Source organism: Molothrus aeneus, chromosome 11 (genome assembly GCF_037042795.1).
Source record: "Molothrus aeneus isolate 106 chromosome 11, BPBGC_Maene_1.0, whole genome shotgun sequence".
NCBI lineage: Eukaryota > Metazoa > Chordata > Aves > Passeriformes > Icteridae > Molothrus > Molothrus aeneus.
The window spans coordinates 10,464,442-10,486,983 of record NC_089656.1 but is presented as its reverse complement, the minus strand read 5'-3'; the positions used below and the strand labels follow the sequence as shown (position 1 = coordinate 10,486,983).

Here is a 22,542-nt window from a genome sequence, read left to right as displayed (position 1 = left end):
TTCTGTTTGAGAACAACTCCTTGGCTTCTAAGGAAATAGACAGAGACTTTCCCATGTAGTGTCATAAGTGACAGGAAAACCAGATGGCTTTGTGGCACTGTCTCTGTCAGTGTTCTGAGTGGCATTAATGTCCCAATAGCCTCAGGATTCTGGACACTTGGCAGGTTATGAAAGTGCCTCAGAATTGCCATGTGCCTGGTCAGATTTGCAGCAGGACAGGAATGGAGGAACTGATTTGAAGGTGAGTTTGTGTTGCCTGGAAAAGTGTTGCTGTGTGCCTTTCAAGGAAAGGATGTGGGAAAAGTTTGAGGGTGCATGTATTGGCCTGTGGTGTTGGCACTAAAATAGTGTGAAATGAATTCTGTTGCTGACATTCTTTTTTGGGGGGGGGAAGGCTGAAACTGAAATGGTTGGGCAGGTGCAAGCCTGGAGCTAAACCAGCCTGTAACCATTCCTCTTTATTCAGTTCTATGCTCAGAAGGCTCTGTTATAAATCACTGACTTGCACATTCCCTAAGCCACTTAGGTGAAGGACTGGCAGAGAAGTTAAATCCCTTCTAATCTTGGGCAGCTCTTTGGGCTCAGCTGCTGGCCAGGAAACTCCACAGCTGGCAAGAACAGTGCCCAGGAGCAGTGACAGGATAATGCTGGCAAGGTGATGGTTTGTGGAGTGAGTTTTGTTTCTCTCAGCTGTCACAGACTCTGCAAGGCTGGTCACCAGGTTGGATTGCTCCAAGTCAAATCCAGCTAATAGCAGTTTGTTGAGAATAATTTTATTTATTTAGGGAATGTAGAATTTTGTTTGGCTTAGAATGAATAACTTGAAAAATTATTCTTATTTGATTGAGAAAGGGGAGAGAATGCAGTGTACTTTTGTAATCAGATTTGTGTATTAAAAGAATCTGTTCCAGGAGCAAGCCAGGTGAATGAGTACTGAAACAGTGCCATGAGAATCAAATCCTTTTCTCCTGGCTTTTGCTGTTTTTCTTAGAGCAGGTACATAATTTGGTGAAAGAGTAAGGTCTGACCAATACTTTGATAAGGGAATGTTGCTGAAAATCATCTTTGGAATTCTGAACTCTCTAAAGAACATTTCCAAGGGATCTCTAAGTTACACCACTGGAGTTTGCTGCTGAGGTTGCAGTTGGATTCCAACCAAACTGTTCTAAGTCATGAAAGAAATTATTTGAAGCCACTTCAGATTTATCTTTTTGAATATAAAGTTTATGCTTTTTATTTTTTCCTTTGGAACACATTTGTTGGGAGTTTTTGGGGTTTTTTTTAGCATTTTCTTCAAAGTAGAAACTGCAAGTTCTATCTTTATTATTAGTTACAGCTGAGGCTAACTTAACAACTTGTTTTCAGAAAGGAACAGGAACTATTGATGAAATAGTCTCAGGCCCCCTAGGTAAAAAGGCAGGGGACAACCAGTGCATCTGTAGCTGTACAAATATAGCAGCAGTGGTGGTCAGAGCTGTTCTAAACTACCTAAGAATGTTTAGAAATTCCCCTCAGTGGGAATGTGGGTACTGAGTCCCCAGCATTCAGGAAATAATTCTGCTGTCACTGGGTGTGTGAGATCTTGTGTGAACAGCTCCTGCAGGGAGGGCAGATTGTTCTGGAGCCCCCCAGTGCTGTGCAGTGAGGCAGCCACCATCCTCCTCCTCCTCCTGTTCTGCCAAGGGAGCAGCAGCCGGAGCTGGGGCATTCCCTGGCACTGCTGGCACTCCCAGGCCCTGCCTGGTGCCTTCTGATGGAGCAGCAGGAGGGGACACACATGGAACAACCACAGTGCCTAAACCAGGGCAGGAGTAAAGAGTAAATCCTTCCCCTTGTGCTGTGACTAAGATGTGAGCATTCATTTATTTTTAAACCTTGAACTGCAGTGAAGGACTGAAGTCCTTGCTGCAGACTTTCTAGCTTTGCACATGCAATGCTTCTCACACACAAACAGGAAACTGAGAGTCTATAAAGTCTTTATTGAAAAATACAATTGCAATATTTTCATACAAAGTGAAGTTAATGGAACATAGTAACAACAAGAATTGTCTGACACTTCCATAAATATTTTTACAGAAACATCTACACAACTTCTGGACTTCAGCTTTTGTTATGCAGGTAAGAAAAACATGTTTTTATTTTACTTTAGCTGAATTTTATAGTGGAGCTAAGTCTTACACTTTCCTATTCTTCAGATGGGCAGGAATGACTGAAAACAGGGCTTTCAGCTTTTGCTCTCTCAGAAAGCCTTCTGGAACCTGAGTGTGCCACATTTTACATGAAGAACACCCCCTCCCCAGCAGAGGACTGGCATCCTGTACTGTGGGAGAGGGTTGATGCTTTCCTAACAAGTCTGGTATTTTGGACCTATTTTAAATGAAAACAAGTGCTAAATTTATGTGCAGCACCTGCTGATTGTGGTGGTAGGGGAGGGATTTCTCCCAGGCAGCCTGGTTTAGGCTTTTTACAAAAACCAAAACACAAAACCAAACTGCCAAGCCCTGTCCTTTAAACACCAACAGAATATCTAAATGTATGTTGTAGGAGGTGGGCACCAGGTTCCTGCTGCTGAGTGAGCAAGGGCTACAGTGCCTGACTATCAAGAAAAGCAACAAGCATATAAAATTCCTTGAAAAAAGCACACATCCCTGGCTTCCTGCATTCATTGCTGCATATGCACTGAGTTGCAATGAATTCTTAGTGCCATTTGCTGACAAGAGGAGCAATGGGATGTCAGATTATAATAAATACAAAAGTCAAATTGTTTCAGTACAGAAAGACAGCTGAAGTCGGCCTTTGCAAAAAATATTCACATTTAGAAAGTGCCATTGCAAATATACAGCAAAACTCATCTGCTTTAAACATGATGCTTCACAGCCCCATCCCAAGTGTCACCTTGGGAATATGAGTTCACTTTCAAACATTGCACAGCTCAAACCCATCAACACAATCACCTCCCTTGGTACAGCAAAGGGCCACACATTAAAGCTCAACACGGTGCTGCTTCTCAAAGGTACATGGAACATCCTAAATCTGGACAGAGTCCTTCCTGCAGGGCTCAAAATGTGCCCCTTGTCCCTTTGCAAGAAGAACTGGACTGTGTGAGAATGTTACTCTCCTAAGCTGTTAGTTTGTGAGGGGGTTAGTGAGGAACCCTGACACTGTCTGTGGGTGCCTTGGTGCAGGGCTCCATGCTGAGGTCCCTGGACCTGTCTGGCCCCAGCTGACAAGGGTGAAGCACTGACTAGAGCAAAGCAAAGCTGTAAATGCCTGCTGCAAGGTCCACAGCTGGCTTAGGGATGTGTTCTCCAGGCAAGGCTGGGGAGGGGTCACTTGCCTTGTGAAGAGCTTAAGCAGGGCCTGGGGTTGTGCTGCAGGTCTGAGGTGGATCCTGCCTGTCCCCAGAGCTGTCCCCCTCCTGCCCTGGCCCAGGCTCAGCACAGTCAGGGAGGGAGGAGCTGTGCAGGCTCAGTGGGACCCTCGGTCATTCGCTACGTCCTGGAGTCGTCTCAACAGAGCCGTGTGATTCTCCTGGCAGATCCGCTTGGCTGGGGCTTCAGTTCCATCTTCCAGGAGGATGCCTCTCTTCTTTGTGGGTGTTTCTCCAGTTCTAACCATGCTGTTGATTTCCTTTAGCCTCTGCAGGGAGGAGGGGCCAGAAGAAGGATTAGCTCTCACTATTTTGTGACTGCCCCAGTGTGATGTTAGACACAGTGCAGTAGGACTGGACAGGCTCTTTTATGGAAATCTGTAGTGTACCAAAGCATTGTCTTCATCACTGTACTGGTCTTTCCCTTACCAGAGTGAATCTTAAACTCGAGTTTGTAACTGCATGCAGAGCTCAAAGGCCCACCCAGCCCCTACAGCTGTGGCAGCTGCGCTGGCAGTCTGATGAGCATTAGGTGATGATGTGTGTGTTGGACAAGGTAAACAAAACTTTGTGTCGCAGAGTCTGCTCTAATTTCACTACCAGAAACAATAAGCAGAGTTAAGGATTTAAAAAATCAGATTGAAACCCTTTAGTCTCACCTTCGAGGGGCTGCTGCTGAAGTAGTAGAATATTTTCTCTTGGGGAGAGAGGGCAGACTCGTTCCTGTGTGGTGAGATGTACAGGGGGTGGTGCTGGGAGAGCTGCACTCTGCGGGGGGAGCTGAGGCGCACGAACGGGTACGGCGAGAGCGGGGGGGAGTCTGTCTGCTCGGAGAGAACAGAGACACTGCAGCCTGAGCTCAGGGCTCACTGCAGCAAGGCTTTTCCACACAGGTGCTACCACACAATGGACAACAAATGCAAGTGGTGTTCTGTTATTAGGCCAGATTAGTATTTTTTAACGTAAGGAAATTTTACTGTGTGGTCAGAAGATAAAGCTCTGTTTACTAAGAAAAAGCACAGAATGTAACTTACTGCATTTGAAGTGTACTTGAGGGCAAAGTCCTTGATCTGCTCGATGTAGACGTTGTTGTAGAACTGGATGAGGTCCCCACGCTCCTCCTCCTCGGTGTCGCTGTTGGGGCCCGAGAGGCGCGTGGGGGTCGGGGGCGCGCTGGAGGGCTGGGGCACGGGCAGGGTGCTGCTGGAGCGCATCACCGGGCTGGAGTCACGGCTGCCTGCGGGCACAGCCACCGCTCAGGGCTCGGGCACTGCCTGCCCTGCGGGCACTGCCAGCCCTGTGGGCACTGCCTGCCCTGCGGGCACAGCCACCGCTCAGGGCTCGGGCACTGCCAGCCCTGCGGGCACTGCCTGCCCTGCGGGCACAGCCACCGCTCAGGGCTCAGGCACTGCCTGCCCTGCGGGCACTGCCTGGCCTGTGGGCACTGCCAGCCCTGCGGGCACAGCCACCGCTCAGGGCTGTGGGCACACAGCCAGCCCTGTGGGCACTGCCTGCCCTGCGGGCACAGGGCCAGCCACCCTCGGCAAACAGGGACCGGGAACCCGCTGCCACCAGCACTCTGCCTGGTTTGATCCCTGAGTTGTCTGGTTTTGATCCCTCAGCGTTGTCCCTTACACAAAAGCTTTGTTGATTTCTAACTTCTTACTGCATAAAGTGCAAGGGATTTGCTGTAGGAGCTGAGTTGCATGATGATATAAAAAGAGCTGAAACTCCATTTTTCAGCATTTGTGTTATACTTTCAGCAGGAGCTCTTTCTTGTTGCTGTCTGGCTCCATTTCAAGTAAAGAATGGTAGTCTTTTTCGGTCAGTAGGAGAAATATTTGGCTTGGCCATACTTCCTGCTAAGTTAATGTGGGAAGTTGCAAAATATACATACTTTTTTGCCTTCCCTCCCTGCCACTCCCTCTGACAGAAAATATTAATGCCTACTACTTATTACCATCATCTATTAAATACCTTGAAAACTGCTGGTAGGAATACACAGCATCACCTCTGCGGTTTCTTTTATAAAAGTTAATTCAAGGAAAATGTGTCAGTTCACATATCAAGGGAAGAATCCCCAGAGCTGTCAGCTACACTGAAATCAATGCTGTGGGTGGTGTTCCTATTTCTGCAGACAGACAGTGCTACAAAAGAAACTGCTGCAGCTCTCTGGTTGTGATAAGAGTAGCTGTGAACCTGAGGTAGCCCAGATTTCCTCATTCTGCAAAGACTCCAAAGTTCTTTGATATGTGAGCTGAACTCAGAGCTCAGGCCAGCACGGCAAATTCCCAAGGTAAGTGCATGTGGGGAGGGATTTGAAACTGTCAGAGTGGGTGCAATAAAAGCCTGGAGTTAGAGTAACTCCAATCTATTCTTAATTGTGTCAAAGTTTACCAAAGGAGGAACTGTTTGGGGTGAAACAACACAAAATCTGACTCTTCATTTACACACACAGTTTTGGCAATGGAATTAAACCCAACCCCCTGGCATTTGGAATCACTCACTTCTTTCCTTGTTCCTGTCTTTGCTCCTGTCTGTGGGCGAGTTCTGCTGGCTGCTGCTGTCACTGCTGCCCGAGTGGCGGCGGCGGCGGCCCTTGATGAGGACACTGCGATAGACCTGCAGGGACAGGAGCAGCGTGAGCAGGGCACGGTGCAGCTGTCACCCAGACAGGGAACTGCTGCCTGCACGGCACATCTGCTGCCAGAGCTTCACTGTAGTACCAAACTGCTGCTTGCAGGGCAAAATACAGCCTCCTAAGAGCAGTAATGGCCCATGGGCACTGCCTCCTTCAGTTTTAAGTAAAGAACATTTTCTATTTTAGGTACAGTTTAGTATAAAGAGCTTGCAGTAGTGCAGGATTTTGGATACAACCACTATCTTTTGAGAATGGTTCACAGACTGCATCCCCTTAATACTAAATATTGCTTTACCAACCAAGTTCCTAAAATAGAATGAAGGCATTTAATAAACCAGATTCCAGAAGGTTAAATAGTGGCTGTGCTCACGTGGCTCTTGGCTTGTGGCTGTGTCCGGTAGCAGCGCATGATGTTCTGGAATGATCTGTCTTCATTAGTGACCTAAGGGGATGCACAGAAAAGGTTCAGTTTTTCTGCAGGTTATTGGGTTGTTTGGCTTGGGGTTGTGTGTGTTTGTTGGTTTGGGGCTTTCTGAGGAAGTAGTACTGGGAATATTGAGTATTAAAGGAGATTTTTGTCTGCTTTTTCTTTGCTTCCACTTTACCTTAGTCATGACATAAATGGCACACATCAGCAGCTGATCCAGGTGTCTGTCCATCATGATTTCAGGGCAGTGCACCAAGGAGTACTCAAAGCATGTCCAGATCTTCTTGCGCAGCTCATCAGACACATCGAGTTTGGCACAGAGGTCCCTCAGACGAACACTGGCCAAGTGATACACCTGTGACACGGGACACTGTGCTCAGGGCCACAGCAACGCTGCTCTTCTGACCCAGCAAGAGTAGCTCAGCTTGCACACCTGCAGAGCTTGTGCAAATGCTAAGCCAGAGAAGAATAACTAAGTTCAAATTTAACTGTTTCACTTACAAGGCACAGACATTCTCAGTATTGGTGTCAGTGCTAAGAAAACATTTGTTTGAAGCTTAAATTCCAAGCTGTCCTGAGCACAGAAAGGGCACCATAGTGCCTACAGCAACCCCTGTATTGAATACACCAGAAAGTCTCAAAAGTTAACCTCTTTCTTTGGAATAGCTTTCAAGAAAAGGGACACCTTTAAGAACCTGCTGGCCAAGTACAGATCTATTTCTATGTCCTTATGTGCCAGCACACTCCTTTGCTAGTGAGAAGTGGCCTGCAGGAGAAAACTACTCTGGGTGTGTATGAATATTAAATGTAATATGCCCTCATTATTACAACCAGTAAATGTGTAGTTTTAAAATTACTGCAAGTTTACCAAAATAAGAACTAAGCAAAGCAAACTTAGATCAAGAAGTACCTTTCTGAAGAAGAGTGCGAGTGAGCCCATCTTGCGAGGCCTGACAGCTGTGGCACTGAGGTGCTGGGTCTGTCTCTGCTCTCCAGGGGAGATCTGCTGCACTGTTAGCTGGCCTGGCAGCTGCAGTGCTGCCCCAGCCATCTGAGGGTTCAGGGTGCCAGTCAGAGTCTGGGCACTCAGAGGCTGCATGGGCCCAGACACAGCCTGGGGCTGGGTACCTACATTTACCTGGACCGGGAAGAAAGTTATTCCTCCATTTTCATTGGCAATACCTGTAATGTAACAAAAAGAGCCTGAAATAGGAGCAAGCTTGGGGGGGATGGGGGGCGGGGGTGTGAGTTTTTAAAAATAATTTAGTACTTCTTTTATTAGCTACTTATTACTAGACATTTAGTATATTATACATGAAATTGTTTAATCAAAATACTTTCCACGTCATACTTTCATACTTTCTCATCTCATGAAGCTTCATCATGAGATGAGAAGATAATGAAGTTGAAGAAAGGTTTCCATAGTAATGCAGTTCTCCCCGTGGCTGTGCTCTAATGCCCTGATGGGAGCAAGCCTGAATGGCTGAGCAGCAGCGTTTCCCTCACCTTGCACAGGGATTGTCACCGTCTGCCCGTTGTTGGCTGTCACGGTGGCCGTTGCCACTGTCACCAGGGTCTGGCCAGGCACGGGGGTCACGGACACGGCCTCGGGGCTCATGTTCTGCACTGGCACCGTGCTCACCACGGGCTGTGGGGGCACCCTGACGGCCGTGCCACCCTCGGGGGCACCGTCATTGTCGGCGAACAGGCGCCGCCGCGTGGGGTTGGCTGTGGGAGAGCTGTACCTGTCATACAGGCTGGCTGGAGGGGAGGAGAGGCCTGCAGAGCAAAAACACACACGCAGGTATCTATTGAACTCTTGTTTTATAATCATTTGCTTTACAAGGCGTTGGAAATCTAATGCAAACCAAAATATGTCATGCAAAGGCCTTCAAGAAAAAATTTTAAAAATGCAGATTGCTTTTAGAGATGACTTAATCTTCAACAGTGCTCCATTTAATATTTTTCTAAGTTCATACATTATATTTTATTTTTTTCTAGTGGAAAACATTTGAGATATCACATAATATATAGTGGGGTTTCTTTTCTAGTATAACAATAAAGCAAACCAATTAGAGTGAAAGCTGTGTGTGCTTGTATAAATACGGTTTAACACACACATACACATGCTGTTCATATCCATCACCTGAGAATACCCTATCAAAGCAGTACTGGTCACACTGAGATGATCAATCCATCAGTCTTAGACCTCTGATGCAACTCTATGAGCTGCAATACCCTTTACCAATGTGTTTGCAGCTAACTGTACACTGGCATTAAAGCAGCTTCCTCCCTTGCACAATTCAATCCAAGTAAGCAATGCACAGCATGTTCTGCTTTAGAAAATCTCACCTTTTCCCAGCCCTCCGCTTTCAGCACGAACCTCGTTTATTCGCCGTGGTGTCAACGGTGAGCCTACAACACTGCTCCCAGCAGATCTCTCAAAGTACTGAGGTGGCATTACCTGAAATATTTATCCTTTTGTTAGAGTGTCTGTATCACACATTAACTACATAGCTCATTTTTAAAAGCACTACATGTTTTGAACAGCAAGACTTTGTGGAAAAATAACAAGAAAAGTGATAAACCTACCCTAAGCCCAACAAGACCAATAGTGATTGGTGATGGTACTGCTCTGCAAGATACACACTGTAACAGTCTTTCTGTGGCTACTGTGTGTACTTTTTACCACATTTCTTGTCTAAAAATCCTTCCAAGAGTTACTTGTCAAAACCTTCCCTGCTTGACCATTTTGTTCACCGTTCTGCTACACCAATAAAATACTGGATGAGAATCATCTATGCTGCCTGTCTCTGTTGCAGGTGTCTCCACAGAGATGGCCCTGACCAGGCCAGAGCACACTGCACTTGCTGCTTTGCCTGCACTGATGGGCTGGGATGGTGGAACTGCTACTGGGACATGTCAGGCCTCTCCTTCAGGGCACAAAGTCCTCTCTCTGCCATCCTGTCTGATTATGAAAGCTATGTAACACACAGAAAGATGTGCTCACCTCTTCACAAGTAGGAACTTTGTTTTCATTCTCTCTGATCCTGTCCCACAGTACAGATCCCTGTTTCCATGCCATACTCTCCAGGATCTGCTCTTCAATGTGGTTCAGGTGTTTTACCACTTCCCGACAAAGGCCGTCCTCTGCTCTAATGAAAACCTCAATTACCTGTGCAGTGGATAATTAGGATCAACATAATGTACTTGTTTCAGAGATTTGTTCTTAGACAAAGCTCTAATTCCAATACTTGGTTTTCAAGGAAGAAGAGACTATTAGAAACACTGCATTACTATGACTCAATCCTAGGCTGTCATACAGGTCAATGAGCACTCATGACTTTGTAAGCATTTCTAGCTATCAAACACATTACCTTGTAAAAATGATAAACTGGAATGTCAAATATTTCAGTGACGAAAGGGAAGTTTCCAGGTGGGTTGTATGTAAAGGTAATGATCTCCAGGCAACATGCCAGCAGAGACTTGTGAAACACATCTTGCTCCAGTATTGCCTGCAAGAGTTGCAAATTTTAAAGCTTATTTTACAGTGTAACCATAGAAGAATAAAACACTTTTTATTGTCTCAACAGTTAAGATTCTCAAACTTATAGAAAGTGAAGTTATTTTTTAAGGGACAGAAGTGAGTTCAAAATGAACCATCTTTAAAATGGCTCATTAAAAATTAAAGAGCCATTAAAAATTTCATCTATCTTTGTGTTTGCAAACACAATTTCTTGAACCTTTTTTCTTCCATTCAGGAGTACTTACAGGGTTCTTCTCAGAGATTTACCCTCATTTTAAATAGCTGACAATTCTGCTCTACATCTGTGTTCTTTTTTTGCAGGTCCAACTTTAAAAGTGAGGAACCCTTTGATTAGTTTTCCTTACAGATAAGTCAGTGTCTCCCAGTCTCTTCCTCTCTTGCTCAATGACTGACTCCAAGACCTTGTAGTAGAGCATCTCAGCAAGACGAAAATGTTTACTAGCAACATCTGCAGGAAGTTTAAATAGAAGTAATATTGTAAAATGCAAGAAAAAATATTCTTCATCTTCAGATACAGAAATGCAACAGTACCTTGTGTGGATTTCTGTGTTCTGTGGATACAATGCTTTCAGGACTAAACCAGTGAATTTCAAGTTAATGTAGGAATCCTTCTCCTACGCTGCACTGACTTGTGAATGCAGAGCAGAGTAAGATGCTACTGAGCCAGATTTTGGCTATCAGTATTACATCACCATATATAGGAACAATCCTTTATGTTGCTAGAATAGACACAATGCAAATTCAGAAAATGCACCTGTATGGATCCACCTTGCACTGTCCAACAAAAAGCAGTGAAGCAACCAAGCTGACAAGAGCAAAGGAAGGTCTTATTAAGAAACAAGGTCAAGAGCATCTTCCTTATATTCAATCCATCTTCAGGCACTTCAGCTATCAAGACAACTTTGCAAATCATGTTTTGGTGTTTACACTGGCAGGATTTTAATACCTCTACTAATCCATCCTCATATGTAAGCCAAAGTTGCTGTTGGGTTTTTAAAGACTACAGTTACTCAGATTTTGTTCACCAGCACAGAAATCCATGCCTCACTAATAATCTCAGACTTGACAGAAAAAATGGTACACTTAAAAGTCCTTTTAATTTCTCTTCTCTAGTGCTGAAAGTATGATCAAATTCCAGCGATTCAAACTAAGGCTGATTATAAAACTTTACACAGCATTGAAATTTGCTGTGTCTAAAGAACACAGGAAAAGGCAAGAGAAGTAGAAAAGACACTTGTGCTAAAGCATAAACTGTATGTAAAACTTCATTACAAGAGATGGATGTGTATGCATTTTATGGGTAAGAAAAATGTTTCCCACCTTTGGAAAAATTACTGAATTCTCCTTCAGACTGAGTGCTCTGACAGTACACATCATGCATTTCTTTAACTCTGTTTGCAATGGATTGAGAAGGATCTCTGGAGCATGACCTGAAAATAAAAATAAACATTTTCAATATACTATTCCTACTAAAACCAAAACCACCCTATTTTTTAATATGTTGAAAGCACAAAAATGGAAATATACTGCACAGCAATACAAACAGACCCAAATGTATCTAACTGCAAAACAGTTTATCCACATGGGGAATAAAGTTTGGTTTGCATCTCCTACACTATGGAGTGATTTCCTAGGTAGTGCCATTTGTTAAGTAGGAAGAAAGGTCTTGAAAATTTTATACTGGCAGCTTGTGGTTAGAGAATCCCAGATCTGCTGGGTTTTAAATGGTGGATATTCATCAATCTCTAAGGACAGATGAGTCTAAACAAAGAGAACAGTCCTTCAAAATGTAAATGTCTCTCTGGATTCCATTTTACTCCAGTAGTAAAGGACTGGCTCACCTTTTAATTTACATTGTTCAGCATTAATGTTTGCTATTAAAACTAGAATAGAAAATAGGGTTATTTGGCTAAACACCAAATTTACCTGAGTATTTGCTCCAGGTTTTCACTGGGGGCATTTTTCAGCCCTGCCAGCATCGTGTGCAGGCGGCTCAGGCTGTAGGTTGCTATGGAAACAGGTGTCACGTATGGGTTGCTCTCTTTAATGTACTTGCGGCCAGTAAGGGGGGTTGTGATCCTCAGTGATTTGGACTGAAAATAAAAAAAATAACCACATATACATATGCACTCTGTTGTGAACTTTGATAAAGGTCATAACCAAGAAACATCAATTTGCAGAATTCTTACTCTGGAACTGGTGAATTTGCAGAATTCTTACTCTGAAAATGGAAAAAAAATGGCTCCTAATTAAACAGCCCAAACCAGACCATGACTCAGGTAAGAGCAATGAAGAATTTGTCTGTGGTGCTCAGATGTTTGTATCAAACAGTTGTGTATAAACAGAGGGGATGTGATCTATGCTGAAATGCAGGTGCTGGAATTGAGTGTGAAACAATTAGACCAATCTCAAAAATCCTCCCTAAATTCCAGTATCTCTTCCTAGCCCAAGTAACAAAGGTAGCTGCTCATAGCAGAAGTGTACTGAGCCAGGGCTTCCTTTCAGCAAGTTTAACTTTTAACATGAGAAGTCCTTCTGATCAGCATTTTAGTTTATTTGCATCAGACCAAGCCATCACATTAAAATAATGTAACATCAAGGATATCCCTTCAATTAGAGCACAGCAAAATAATGCATCTTCTAATTACCTAGCCACACAGTAACTGAACAAATACATGACATTCTTCACCATGGGGTCCAGCTCCCCATACTCCACCTGTTTTCTCCCCACACTCTGAGGTGTGTTTTATTTCTGTTTCCATAGGCAGACAGGGAGGGTGGCATATAAAAACAGCAACACAGACCATGCCATACTCACCCTGTCAAAATGCTGCTGCAAATTATGCTTCACTTGTACCCTCTCAGCTGTTTCCAGTCCTGAAGGTGTGTTCAAGCACCTTGTGAGAGTTCCAATCTCTTCGTCCGCATCCTCGCCAAGGAAAATTCTCTCATCGAGGTTTCCCACTGACAGAACATACTCCTCATAGGCCTTGTTGATGGCTTTGCTACAGCAGAAAGGAAAGGCAGACAAACCCCCTTTATTTAGACTGCTTTGTTTATCTGCTCACACACTGAACACAGCTCTGGCCTGGGGAAAGTCTACTTCAAATTTCCTTTGACTCTCACTGAAGCTCCTTTAAGATCTACAGTACCTTATACATGACAGTGGCAAGGACATTATTTCCCCCATGTATTTGATGCCCTGACATTTATCCAGCTGCAGGAAGAACACACTAAAACACTGAGAACTCCTATTTCCTGGAAACTCCTCAAAATTTACACAGCTCATATCATAAACTTCACTGAACCATTTTTATATCATTAAAAGAAAGTAAGTCCTACCCATAAACATCTCTAAACACCAACAAACCCATTTTTTCCCTCCCACTTCTACTCAATGTGCTCCCACACCTTCTTCATAATAACTCTGAGTTACACACAAACAAAAAATCCAGGAAAGAGAAACGTAAGAATAAAGGCAGCCATCAGGTAACACCATCTTGAAGCACTGTTCCTCTTCCAAGCAGTGCCAGAACAGGAAGGCAGTGCTGGCTGGCCATCCTGAACACAAGGCATGGCTGCTCCCAGTGCTCAGCTCAGGGAACAGAGGGGCACTGCTGCAAACCAAACCACAGACAGGGACTCAGGCACTCACACGCTGTCTCCAAAGTTCCCAGGATCCAGAAATCCCGTCAGGTTTTCATCTTTTCCTTTCAAAAGCTGCAAGACATTTAAGAACAAAGGATGGGCATTTTATTTCTTATAAAGGTTTTGAAGGTAACAAGTAAGGAAAGATTTTTCTATATTACAAATTTACTGACCAACCTTTTTGTCAAAAAGCTTCCGAATATATGGCTTCCAAAAATGTTCCTTTATACCTTTTGCTTCTAAAACTAATCCATAATGTAAAGAACACAGTTTTTCAATGATGCAGGGAGGATCAGATGATACTTTATAATCCTTACTATGGAAGTCTTCAGGTAGACCTACAATTCAGAATATTGTATGATTTAATTTTGCAAATCCATATCCTGCTTTCTTATTAAAGTTAAATTCTTCAGTGCTGTGTAGTCAAGGTAGTATGAAATTAAAACAGCCAACTAATTAGCTCTCTTGAAAGAACTACACAATGCCCACTAACTGGGCAATGTTATCAAAAGCAAATTTTGAGTTAGAGATTTAAAAGCATTAGTTACTGAGTGATAAAAATTACATATATCAATTCTAATAGGAAAAAAAAATCAAACATTGGTGAACTACAATATTTATTTGAGATAATAGTCCCAGGTCACATCTGAAGCACTACACTTGGCCAATCCTGTACAGCACTGAAAATGAAGTGCAAGCCTGGGAAGAGTTACATCAGAAATTCAAAGGCAGCTTCTCCCCATTCATTTGAATTTGTGGTTATCAAGTCAACCTACACTTCCATTCTCTTCAGAAAGAGAACAGCAGCAATCCAGAAATGAGAGAGAAACAAATCTATCTGAGCCCTGGGTCTTTCCAAACTGCTGCACTACAGAACATTCCAGTCTCACTGTGTCCAGTGATGGCTGTGTCTTTATGCACTTTTCCACTGACATTAAATCCTCATTAACTCAAAGTATTACTGTGGAACTTCCTTCAAGAGTATTTCCACAGTACATCAAATTCTTGACCTAATGTATTATTTACAGAATTCACTAGTCTGTTATTACATGCTACATTAACAGGAATGGAACTGTGTAGCCGGATGCAGAAAATATTAGTTCTCATGTATTTCAAATCACCTTGTTTTTTTCAACATACCCTTAAAATTAGGATTCAGGAGTTCTTTACGGTTGGGACACTGCAGAGCATTTCCATACACGAGATCCAAAGCACATAACAAGAGATGGTAGGAATTGACCAAGTCATCACTGATCATAGGAAAATTTCCTGCAATATTAGAAAGACATAAGACATAAAATTAGCAGAAAAAGTAAAGTAAATTTGAAAAATTAAAATTTCAGAATCTTTTAACCAAGAGACTGTTGATGTTTGTATTACAATCACTAATGCAATCTTGGAAACACAGTGGTTAATGACTGTAAGTACCTGGATAGCAACACGGGCAATAAAGCAGACTCCCAATAACACATAACAAATAGAAAAGTAAAATACTTTTTCAGAAACAACAATTGTGAAGGAACCCAATTGTGCTGAAATCAAACCTTACCAAAATGTTCCTAAATCAGCTGTTGCTGCTCCCTCATTCACAGTAACCTCATTAAGCAGTGCATAAATCACTTGAAGCAGCACTAACTGTGTAATGCAAGCTGCCCCAAGGAAGAAAATCCTGCTTCCGTAACTCTGGCAGCACCAGCCCCACTGCCTGGCACAGCCATGTCCTTCACTGGATCCCCACTGCACCTGCCCCAAGCAAATTCTGCTCTGAAGGCCAGGGAGGGGTAGAATGGGTTCTGAGACTCAACTTTTCCTCTTTTCCCCAGCTTTGCATTGCTGCAAACAACTTTAACTTTGGCAAGGCTGGATCCAGGTTTTAGATGGCCTAGAAACTGCCTCCTCCTTCAGCCCCTGCCCCTCACTCCCAGAACAAACCTGTACCTAAAGTCAGATTTGTTTTTTTAACAATCTGTTTTTTCTTGCAAAACAATTTGCTGGGGGCATATTCATTATTAACAGTAATAAACATAACTTCATTTCTCTTGTGCTTTACAGAGGAGCTGACTGTGTCTATCTCTGGTCCTGGTTTATGAAGGATTTTTTATCTCTCATTTTCCTGCAGAAAAGAGTCCTTGTAACCTCTTCACTCTTTTAACACCTTTCACAACGATTACAATCAGAGCTGTATGTGACTCTTTACTGAAGTCATTTATGTTTATGATATTCCTCTCGAGGAGTGGTCACAGCTAAAACAGTTTAGTAAAATAAATTATACAATTAATCAATAACATAAATCACAATTCACTTTTTATGCACAGCATGATGTTTCTATTTCTCCTTAAATACTAATGACTCTTCCACTCTTTCCACCCTCCCTTTTTTTTCTCAGGGAAGCTCCAAATCATTTGGCTGAGCCCACTATGAAGAACAGATCTAAATTCTTGAAGAAATCTATCATATAGTAATAAACTCACTTAGAACACGTTGACATGGATACATGATTAGAGAATTTTTCTCAATTATGCTGTTATTTTTTTACCAGTAACATACCAGTTTGTTCAAATTTATGTTATTTTCTGGTTCCATGTTTGTTAGAAGAAAAATTATTTAAATGCAGATAATTTGAACTATTTACAATAATGAACCTTAGATGAAATTTTAATTAACTTTATCCACTTATCAGTTATTTCCAAGTCATTAATGGTTCACAGCAAAGCAATGAAAATCCTAAATACTATTAGCAAATCTTTAATCAATAAAATTCTCAAAGTAATTGTCATAACACAGGATCAATTCCACAACCATGAGAACTTACTGTCAGCACAGAAATAAATATAATTTCACAGTACCAGTAGTTCCATAGTAATTTGCTGACATTTCAAACAAGGCTCCCTTTCACAACTAAAATATCAAATATATCAAGTATCAAATAATAAAACACCAGAGATTTTCTTCCCCCATCAGTTTTAAAGAAAGAAATGAAAGAGTTTGAAGAGCAGTTCTTACAAACAGTTTGCTGAAGTGCAGTCCCAGTGAACAAGGGGCTCCCTCAGAGTGCAGTGCATGAACTGAAGGCAATGGGCTGCAGGAGCAGACAAGCCTGGGCCTGCCACTGCTGTGTGGTTGCTGTGATAAGGATTTACTGCCCACCCCCAAACCACACAGCACAAAACCTCACACCAACACCCAAGGCCTTAATAGTCAACACTTTTACAAACAAATAGTTTCCATTTTTAAACTGCTGCCACACTTTAATAATAATTTAGTAACCTTACAGCTTCTATGCACTGTAATTTTTCCTTTTCCTTGTAGAATTCACTTGGATGTGTTATCAACATGGTATTCTCCACAGGGTTAGTTACCACATCTGAAACTGCTTGGAATTACCATGTAGTCAATGGATGATGCACTTACTCAAACATATCAGTCACTAACTTAGCAACAGGAAGAACCATAAAGTCCCTCTGCACCTTGTCAACCATCCAATCTTCCCACAGAAGTGCAGACTTCACAGAAAGGAAAAGAAAAACCAGTGATTTTCCAGACTGACCTACTTACAGCTGCCTACCTGTGCTAAGGCAGTGAAGTCCTGACTGACTGGAAATAAGTACAGCACTAACTCTGCTGGGATCAGTGGCTGAAATCATGCTGTGTTTCAGGCTGAGAGCACCACCCTTGTTCAGGAAAGACTTCTCTTGCCCAATAAGGTGGAATTTGCAGCCTTACAAAAAGGCATCTTCCTCACAGGATGGAGTGCTCAGAGCAGCACTTGTGCCCCAGCACACCCTGCCTGACTTTTGCAGGGATGTGGTGCTGAGGGTCCAGCTCTGCTGCCAGGAACTCTCTGCAGTGTGGCACAGTGCTGAAAGAAAGGCTTTGTAAACAAAGGTCTGTGCTGAACAAAATTAGTGCCAGGCCATTCAATATTGCCACAGCCTACTCTGTCCTAGCCTCAAAATCACCACTTAAGGAAATCATAGCACACTGTAGGAATCTTAACACTGAAATTTGAAAAAACACATCCCACCACCCACTCCCAAACAAAACAAAACAAAATCCTTTTATACCTTTCCTTGGAGAAATAAAAATATTGGGTTTCCTCTGATAGGTATTATATTATGAAAAAAAATCAAGTTACTGGACATTATCAGCAGATCTGATCTACAATGATGCTCCTTCCACATGGAAATATTGTCTTTATTTATCAATATTGTCTTTATTTTCCCCAAAGCACTACCTTACTTATGCATCACTCTCAGTGAACACTCACCAAAGCAGGACCTGAAACAAGGCCTAGGGATGTGGAAACTCTTTAAGACACAGATTTGATGAGGAAAGATTTTGGACTATACATGCTGTGACTGCACAATTGAAACCTAAAATGAGGATTTAATCCTGTTCCTTCCTTTTTCTCCCAACAATCACCATCAAGAAACACATCTGAAATTCTCTACTGCTCTTATAAGCTTTAAGGCTGCTCTTACAATAAGATTATATGTACACTGCACCTATTGGGTGTTTTAAGGACTGCTATAAAATAAGGACTAATAGAACTATGTCTGATGCATTTCAGATCCCTTACCTTTGGCATGAACAAACAGGACCCAACAGAACTGGAAAACTTCGGTCACAGTACATGGTTGTCGCCTGTTGGAGGGAAATACAGCAAGAAGACAATGAGCTCAACGAATCAGAACTGACAGAACATCATACAAGAGTCACTAATTCAAAGAGAAAACTAAGCTTTACTGCAGTGTGGCAAAAATCTTACACCCTTCCCACAAAGCCCTGCCTAAGGGAAATACAGAAAGATGCACAAAACCTAAAAGGTTTAGTGTAGGCACAACTGGAACCCCTGTTTGGAGGTTTAGTCTGGAACCCCTGTTTCAGCCTGCAAGTTCAATTCCACAGCACTCCAAATAGAAACAGTAACAAAGAAACAAAGCTTCTACTATAAAGTAAAATACCCACAAGATCTGCAGCTAGGAAGAAATCCATGGGAGTTACTGGGCAGTGAAACAGACTGAGCAGTACTATGAGTTAATAAAGCCATGCAGATCATAAAAGGATCAGATCCTTCCTGTCTTTCCCATCTTTACAACACCAGTGCTTCCCTTGCCTACAGGCTGATTGAAATCTCTCCCCTCTCCCCCATCCCACAAATCATCAGAAACTCAGCAGCTTTGGGATTTCCTGCCCCTGTCAGATCTGAAATTGAAAAAGAGATTAAAAATTTGCTGCAAGCAAGAAAAAACCAACTCTGATATTATAAACAACAACTATGAAAATACAGTCAAAATACAACTAAGACAAACAAGCAACTTCATTATATTTTCACTACAGTAATACTCTACAATCAGTCTGGAAACAACAGAAACCCACCTCTGTTTCCTTCCTCTCTGCTGACGAGGTTGATCTTCTTGAGGATACCTGAAAATGTCCTGAAAAATGGGCTCATACTTCTTAAAAATGACTGCAGAAACGGTGAAGTTCCTCTCCAATCTCTCAGTTCTCTCTCTGAACTGGGATGGAAGATTTGCCATGTCTTCCCACTTCTTCATCTTGTTAAAAAACTCAATCAAGCTGCAAATACCGAATGGGTTAGATCAGACAGGCCGTTTGTTTCTCCTGCAGAAATAAACTCTACATTTTCAACAAAAGTGCAATTTCTACTGCCCAAACTACTGATGAAATGGTGGCACTGCAAACATGACAATGAACTCAGAGCCAGTCCTGCTCATGGTTCAGCTCAGACAGCTCGTGAAATATTTTTAGATGCTGGGCTGATAACCACATTAACTGTGTACTCACAGGTCTGGCATCCTCTCACAACGACAAAATCAACTCCAACAGTTAGATTAATCTGAAATCAGACTTGTTCTTCTGAATAATTTATTAATTTAAATAAAACAACCTGTAAGATATCAAATGCTAAGAATATTCTATAAAGTATGAAAAACCTCTTAAGTTTTAGTAAATTGCACTTTGCAAATTTGGCTTTAATTCCTTTTCTACTTCTTTATGTACACCTTCTTTTTCAGTGTTATTAGTCTTGATAGCTCAGATCACAGAACCAATTTATCAACATTTAATACCCTGAATTTCTAATTTGGAAAATAAAAGCTTATAAAGGAACACTTTAGCAGCAATGCTTCAACAGCAGACGAAATGGGATAAGAAGTACATAAGAACATTCATTCTTTATTTTGTGACAATCTATGGAATTTTTAGAACACAATGAGATTGCTAATAAATAAATTCAATTATTTCAGAAGCTTTTCTTTATTACTTTATAGACATAAACATTGACACAAATTTGTTCATCAGATTCTGACCTCATTTAGTGACTTTAGCAAAACCATGTGAAAGGTGAAGTTTTCTTATGCAAAACCAGAGATAAATCTTGTGAACATTTTCACAGTGAACTACAAATGGTGTCTCATGTGAGACGTCCACGCTCTGCACACCCCCAAAATTTACTGTTCTTCAGTGACTGGCTTCTTTCTCCTGTGAGTGAAGGAAGTCAATCTCTTATTTTGAAAACCAGTGATTTTATGAACATAGTACTGAGCCAAAGGAGCTGCCCTACTTCTGTGACAGTGAGCTCTAACACAAACATTCTGGGGATATAAAGTCTATCTTCAAAAGCAGGAAACAAGAAACACATTTAGCTTTTATTCTCCATTTCCAATTTCACAAGGTGATAAACACCCTTTGAGATTTTGTAAGTGTCTAAAAATCAGCAAGAATAAGTTACCTTTGGTCTGAACAGCGCAGGATTCTGGTTAAGGATACATAATTTCCTTCTGCCGTTCCCCTGCTCACAGTTGGAATCGCTTTCCTGCAAGCCACGTACAAGGCACAAGCCAGCCAATGCATGTCATTTCCCTGTGAAACAAAACATCAGGCATCTAAAAAACTGCACTAAAAACAAAAACATGCTTTTCAGCTAGCCCAACATCGGGGAAAAGCACTGTATCCTGAACAGATGAAGTTCAACCAGTGAGAAAATTGATTTGCTGTTTCAAACTTCTGTTGTGCTTTGGGTTTTTAACTGCAACAAAACAGGTGCTAAATAGACACTAAACACTGAACTGCATCAAAACTAAACTTACTAGTTACCATTATAAATTTCACATTTGACTCAAAGTGTGAAATACATTTTGAGTATATGAAAATATATTTTTAATGTTGTTCTACAGCATTTTATACTGCTCGAATTTAAAAGAAAAAGGTAACAACAAAAAAGAGAAAGGCTACAGTTCTTGCAACCAAAAGAATCTTCTGTCCTGAACGGACAGCAGAAAAAGAAAAACGCTTCCATTTTGCTCCGTATTACACAATTATTCAATCTGGTACCTAAAGACAGAAATTAATTCTAATGAGCACTTGAAATTTTATTCTCCGTCTTTGATCAAAGAGTAACACCTCAGTGGAAAAAAGGACGGGTAAAACAAGGGGCCAGCCTGACTCCGATGCTGCCGTGGTTTTGCCGGGCTCCGTGCTGCCGCGGGCCCGGGTGAGCGCACACCTCCGGGGGCACGGCAGGGCTCGCCCCGAGCATCGCCGCCCGCCCGCGCTGTGACAGCGGCGCTGCCCGAGCGGCTCCTCCTCCCTCACGGGCGGCCCCGGCCCCGCAGCTCTGCCCCGAGAGCCGCCCGGTCACCGGCGGGCAGCGCTGGGGGCCCCGGGAGCTGCCGGGGCTTATCACAAGCGCCACTTTTGCTATAGGAAGGCACCGATAAAAGGAGCTTCCAAAGCACCCGGGCGCGTCACCGCGTGTTCCTGTTTTCAAGAACGACGCGACAACCCTTTACCTTCTGCCCTTTACCTTCTAGCCGTCACCTTTTACCCTCCAGCCCCCAGCCCGGGCCGTGCCAAGCCCGCAGAACACAGCTCACAAATGCGATCACACCTGCGCGGGGCATCTCCGCGGGCCCCGCGCGGCTGCGGAGCGGTGCCGGCCGAGGCCACCGCGCCGCTCCGCGGCCGAACCGCGGGGAACCGAAGCACCACAGAGACCGGGGCTCTTCCATTTTTAACACCTTTCCGCCGCTACGACTCCCAATTGCGATGGCTATTCCCGGCCGCCCGGGCGGTGCGGGGGAGAGGCCGCCGCGCCTCCACCGCCGTCCCTTCCCTCCGCACTTCACCCGCGCGTCCCGCCGCTCTCCCCCCGGGCCGGCCGCGGCCCCGTCACCCCCCCTCACCTCCAGGGTGTAGTTGCGCCTCATGCTCTGGTAGCTCAGCCAGGCCTCGGCGCGGGCGCGCTCGTCCATGTTGAGGCTCCTGCATAGCTCCTCGTAGCGCTGCCGGGTCTCCCCGTCCTCGCCCGGCGGGGACGGGGCGGCGGCGGCGCCCCCCGCGGGACCCGGCTCGGCCCCGGCCGCGTCCTCGCCCGCCATGCCGCGCCCCGCCGCTGGGGGGCAGCGCCGCGCTCCGCGCACCGCGCCTGCGCCGCCGCCCCGCGCGTTCGAATCCAAACACCGAGGGAGGGGCCCCGCCCCCGCCGCGCGCCGCGCCCGCTCATTGGCCCGCGGGGCGCCCGCCCGCCCCGGCCGCGCGCAGGCGCGCGCGCCCAGCACGCACCGCGAGACGCGCGCGCGGCACGGAGCGGGAGCGCGCCCGGGGCGGGGTGGGGCCGGGATCGTGAGGGCAGCCCGGAACGGGCCGAGAGCGGCCAGGCCGGCAGGGGCTGGGCGCAAATATACACACAAATATATACAAATATGTACATATATGTACAAATATGTACACAGAATGCGGGGTACGGGCTGTACACAAATATATACACAAATATGTACACAGAGTGCGGAGCACGGGCTAGACAGAAATATGTACACAAATATGTACAAATATATACACAGCGTGCGGGGTACGGGCTGTACACAAATACATACACAAATATATAC

General features: G+C 43.9%; 1 protein-coding gene across 2 annotated transcripts; it reads right to left on the bottom strand.

Moving 5' to 3' along the window:
• Positions 1-1,959: 1,959 nt before the first annotated feature.
• Positions 1,960-22,035, bottom strand: RBL2 (RB transcriptional corepressor like 2). Of its 2 annotated transcripts, XM_066557336.1 has the most exons (23): positions 21,841-22,007; positions 20,388-20,518; positions 19,013-19,213; positions 18,213-18,277; positions 14,774-14,902; positions 13,811-13,971; positions 13,641-13,705; positions 12,804-12,990; positions 11,912-12,078; positions 11,306-11,415; positions 10,330-10,433; positions 9,816-9,953; positions 9,449-9,613; positions 8,791-8,902; positions 7,945-8,217; positions 7,577-7,620; positions 7,349-7,489; positions 6,617-6,793; positions 6,382-6,453; positions 5,878-5,992; positions 4,405-4,607; positions 4,030-4,194; positions 1,960-3,639 (listed from the first exon to the last, which is right to left on the bottom strand). In XM_066557336.1, the coding sequence occupies exons 1-23, from the start codon at positions 21,907-21,909 to the stop codon at positions 3,469-3,471; spliced, it is 3,165 nt and encodes a 1,054-aa protein (XP_066413433.1). In that variant the 5' UTR covers positions 21,910-22,007; the 3' UTR covers positions 1,960-3,468. The 2 variants fall into 2 exon arrangements, with proteins under 2 accessions (XP_066413433.1, XP_066413432.1); XM_066557335.1 differs by having other exon boundaries at positions 7,349-7,620; positions 21,841-22,035.
• Between the last annotated feature and the right edge of the window lie 507 nt (positions 22,036-22,542).

What these genes read in the sequence shown, in the direction of transcription:
- RBL2 (XM_066557335.1), bottom strand. Translation starts at nt 22,035, where the DNA reads ATGGCGGGCGAGGACGCGGCCGGGGCCGAGCCGGGTCCCGCGGGGGGC. An exon ending in GGCGCAACTACACCCTGGAG is followed by an intron (nt 20,519 to 21,840) that starts GTGAGGGGGGGT and finishes TTTGTTTCACAG; the next exon opens with GGAAATGACATGCATTGGCT. An exon ending in CCTGTTTGTTCATGCCAAAG is followed by an intron (nt 14,903 to 18,212) that starts GTAAGGGATCTG and finishes CTAATATTGCAG; the next exon opens with GAAATTTTCCTATGATCAGT.